This window comes from Pterocles gutturalis, unplaced genomic scaffold (assembly GCF_000699245.1).
Source record: "Pterocles gutturalis isolate BGI_N339 unplaced genomic scaffold, ASM69924v1 Scaffold47566, whole genome shotgun sequence".
NCBI lineage: Eukaryota > Metazoa > Chordata > Aves > Pterocliformes > Pteroclidae > Pterocles > Pterocles gutturalis.
The window spans coordinates 1-3,990 of record NW_010104711.1 but is presented as its reverse complement, the minus strand read 5'-3'; the positions used below and the strand labels follow the sequence as shown (position 1 = coordinate 3,990).

Below are 3,990 nucleotides of genomic sequence, written 5' to 3'. Positions count from 1 at the left end.
ACGGGGCTGGGGGTACCGGGGAGATGCTGCCTGCAGCACGCTGGTGTGTCTGGGGATACCTGTCATCGTGCATTTTTGGTAGTTTCTGAGGCTCCCAGGCTCCCTGATCCCCGTCCTGTTCTTGACTGAGTGTAGGGCTTGTCTGGTGCAACCAGGAGCTCTCGCTGCAGTTCGGTAGATGGGTGTACCATCAGGGCGTGAATTGTGGCTGTCTGTGTGTCTGTCTGCTCCCAGGCTGACAGAATCGGGCCTTTCCATGGTTGACTGGCACCTGGTGAAAGAGATGAAACCCCCGCGGACGCAGCAGGAGTGGGAAGCCGAGTTCCAAAAGTACCAGCAGTTCCCAGAGTTTAAAATGTGAGTGCGCAAATGTGGAAGGAGGGCGGACTCTGCTGCTCAAGGAACTCTTGTAAGAATGGAGATGTTTTCTAACATCGCTGGCAAGGCACACGAAGCCTGTCTAATGGCAGCTCCTTTGCTGTTGTTTCCTGAGGAAGGTGATTCCCTCGTGGGAAGTATGGTGTAGGACTGCTGCAACACATTAAATTGTCCTTTGTTTTACTGTCTTTAACAGCCTGAATCACGACATGACGCTGACAGAGTTCAAGTTCATTTGGTACATGGAGTATTCACACCGTATGTGGGGCCGCGTCGTGGGTTTAGCCTACATTCTGCCTGCCGCCTACTTCTGGCGCAAGGGCTGGCTCAGCCGCCCCATGAAGGGCTGTGTTCTTGCGCTCTGTGGGCTGGTCTGCTTCCAGGTGAGTGAGCTCTAGCCACAGGGATTAGCGCCAGCATCTCCTGTGAATATCTTCTGATTGAGCTTAGTTGAGACAGTGGGGTTTGTGAAAGCTTGGGGGGGGTGTCAGTGCTAGTAACAGGTTCAAGATGGAAGGAACAAGTTGCTTTGTCTGTAGTGTTTACCTGGTCTTAGCAGCCCCTGCTGCCCTGTCTGTGCTGAGACAGAGCTGAAGGGTCATTGACCCCTCTTTCTGGTGAAGGGCAATATGGCGTTGTAGGGGAGCTGGTTCTGAGCCTCTCTTTTTTTGCCAGGGACTGCTGGGATGGTACATGGTGAAGAGTGGGCTGGAAGAGAAGCCAGACTCTTATGACATTCCTCGTGTCAGTCAGTACCGACTCACAGCACATCTGGGCTCGGCGCTGGTTCTGTACTCTGCTAGCCTGTGGACGGGGCTCTCTTTGCTGCTTCCTCGACACAAGGTGTAGAGGGGTGTGTCCTGACAAAAAGTCAAAAGTGTGGGGTACTGTCAATTCAGAGGGCTGGGGGTCATGGTGTGAGGGGGGAGGAAGGAGTGTGAAGGGTGATGCTGCTTCTGTTTTAGTCTCTGTTCCTGACTGATTTAATGCTGTGTTACAAAATACCCTTTCTGTAAACTAAGAAGTTTGTGGGACACTTCCTTTGACTCGTGCTTTTCCGCTCAAAGTGATGAGTCTCAGAGTTTGTGCAAGCTCAGGCAGGGGTGTGCCTGGCCGTGCTAAATGACTTGTGCCAGTAACTGTCCAGTGGCCCCTTTGGTTTCTGCACAGGATTGGTCTCAATTGGGATTTTGAGGAACCACCAAAGTGTGACTGTGCTGCATAGTGGTCTCTGGATGCCTCCTGTAAAATACAGGCCAGCCCCTTGGCCCGTATGTACAGTGAAGGATTTTGTTACCTGCTGCAGACAGCACTAGAAATTCTGTGCTCTGATTCTTTTTTTTTTTTTTTTTTTTTTTTAATTTTACAGTTACCTGAGAGCCATCAGCTCCTTCGCTTGAGACAATTTGCTCATGGCACTACAGCTCTCATTTTTCTTACTGCTCTTTCAGGTAAGAACATTTATTTCTGCTGTCCCATCTGCAGCTCATTCCTCTCTGCCTTGTTTTTCTTCTGGTCTGGCAGGGACTGTGAGTAACCCCATCATATTCTCTGGGAAAACTTTATTGCTGTCAGGGAGCTGACAGTCGAGAACCTCCCTTACTGGTCTTTGTTGAACAGGTGGGGATGTACCTTCCAGCCTGCCTGTTGCTGTGTGATCTCTTTCGTTTCTGAAAGAAGTTCAGGATCAAGCTGATCTCTTGAGTCAGAGCTGTGCAACCTGGAGTGCCACCTGTGCCTACTCTGGTTGTCTCATTTTCTGCTCCGGAATTGCAGGTGCCTTTGTGGCAGGGCTGGATGCTGGCCTCGTGTACAATTCCTTCCCCAAAATGGGGGAGCGCTGGATCCCGGATGATCTCCTTGCCTTCTCCCCCATGCTGAGAAATCTCTTTGAGAATCCTACAACTGTACAGTTTGATCACAGGATCTTGGTAAGTGCCTTCTTCCTGCTATGTCTGTGTTTCTTCTTGGTTGCCTCCTCCAGCCAAGCTGTCCTTTTTGGGCTGTGGTTCTGTCAACTTGAGTGATATCCAGGGTGTCCGAAGGTCCTGAGAGCGTGTTACCAATTTGCTTCTGCAGAAGGAGGAAGTTTATCACTCTTACTCATTTACAGTGTGGTCTCCTTCCTTAAGGATGTCTTCCTCCTCCACAAGTTACTGACTTAATTTCTTTGTGTCTCATTTTCCGTAACAAGCTACAGACCAGGGTACTCCTTGCTACTGAAATATCTGGGAAAGTTGTGTGAGGTAAAACTTGGAAGTCCCGATACTGAATCCTTTCTCCAGCATTTCTGAACTCACTTTACAGCAATAGCACCCTGTGAAAATATTTCAGCTAGTTAGAGCAATCCAGGTATTAAATACCCATGCCAGCACTGCTGGGGACTAAGCCATTACTAAGACTAAAAAGCAAGATTAAGTGGCTTAGAAGAGGAATCACCGGGGGTGACCTGCACAGCAAGATTACGCTGGTGAACTACAGTGGAGTGGTGAAAATTAGATCAGTTTTCCAGATGACAGCTTCCACTTTCTTTTGTCAAGGTGGCAGATGGGGAGAGGGCAGAAATAATTTCTGATGACTTGAAGAAATGAGAAGAAGCTACTGGAAAGTAATGCATTAATTAGTTTGGAGAAAAATTGAACTCTCTATAACTTTACTTAAGTTTCAGGGTTGTTAAACTGGTGGGCATGGGAGCTCTGGGATTTTCATGGCCATTAACACGTTTCTACAGTTAAATATCACTCACAGAATTTGTTTTACTGCATGGACGGTGCAGCCAAAGGCCTTTGTACCCATTTCCTTTGAACTTTTCTTGAAGGGTGGTTGTTTCCCTTTGCTTCTGTAGGGAATCGCCTCAGTCACAGCTGTCACGGCACTGTACCTCTTCTCACGGAACATCCCCCTCCCTCGTAGAGCCAGGATGGCAGTGACTTCTTTACTGGCTGTGGCTTGCATACAGGTACTGTTGGTTTGGTGGTGTTTTTTTTTCCTTCTGTGTTTTTTCTCCCACTAGTCCTTTGTATCACATTTGCAAGACAGAACTGTCCCCAGTTTGGATCTGGGCTGGCCGCAGGAGTCTGCAGCTCAGAGAGGGAGCTGCCAAGGCCCAGGGCCTCACCATACGGCATGCACAGTCTGAATTTGAGGGTGGGAAGTCTGGCTGTGGCCTCGGGCCTTTTTACATCATGCTCTGTGCTGGAGATGTGCATCAACACTGCATCCACAGCTCCTCTTACCCCTTCTTCCTTCTTGGCAGGTGGGCCTGGGCATCAGCACCCTGCTGCTCTATGTCCCCACACCTCTGGCTGCCACGCACCAGTCAGGCTCCCTGGCACTGCTCAGCGTGGCCCTCTGGCTCATGAGCGAGCTCCGGCGGGTCCCCAAGTAACCCACCGAGGCAGAGCCCTCCCGGGGAAGCTGCGCCGCCGGCCCGGAGGAGGCAGAGACCCCCTTTGCCCCGGGGCATGGGGGTGCGTGCACACAGCCAAGCTGTGCACAGGGAAGAGGCGGCGGGCGTAAGAGCGGCCTTTGTAACATAAAGGAGTTTTAACGGAGCGGCTGTTGTCTGCTGGGTGCCTGCTTTCCGGAGCGAGGTGAGGCGGGAGGGGAACC

The 3,990-nt window shown here is 50.7% G+C and overlaps 1 protein-coding gene across 2 annotated transcripts; it reads left to right on the top strand.

Moving 5' to 3' along the window:
* The first annotated feature begins 236 nt into the window (after positions 1-236).
* LOC104458861 (cytochrome c oxidase assembly protein COX15 homolog) lies at positions 237-3,924 on the top strand. Of its 2 annotated transcripts, XM_010087135.1 has the most exons (7): positions 237-357; positions 575-761; positions 1,054-1,221; positions 1,748-1,829; positions 2,155-2,309; positions 3,224-3,337; positions 3,635-3,924. In XM_010087135.1, the coding sequence occupies exons 1-7, from the start codon at positions 257-259 to the stop codon at positions 3,764-3,766; spliced, it is 939 nt and encodes a 312-aa protein (XP_010085437.1). In that variant the 5' UTR covers positions 237-256; the 3' UTR covers positions 3,767-3,924. The 2 variants fall into 2 exon arrangements, with proteins under 2 accessions (XP_010085437.1, XP_010085438.1); XM_010087136.1 differs by lacking the exon at positions 237-357 and having other exon boundaries at positions 576-761; positions 3,224-3,342; positions 3,635-3,764.
* Positions 3,925-3,990: the final 66 nt, after the last annotated feature.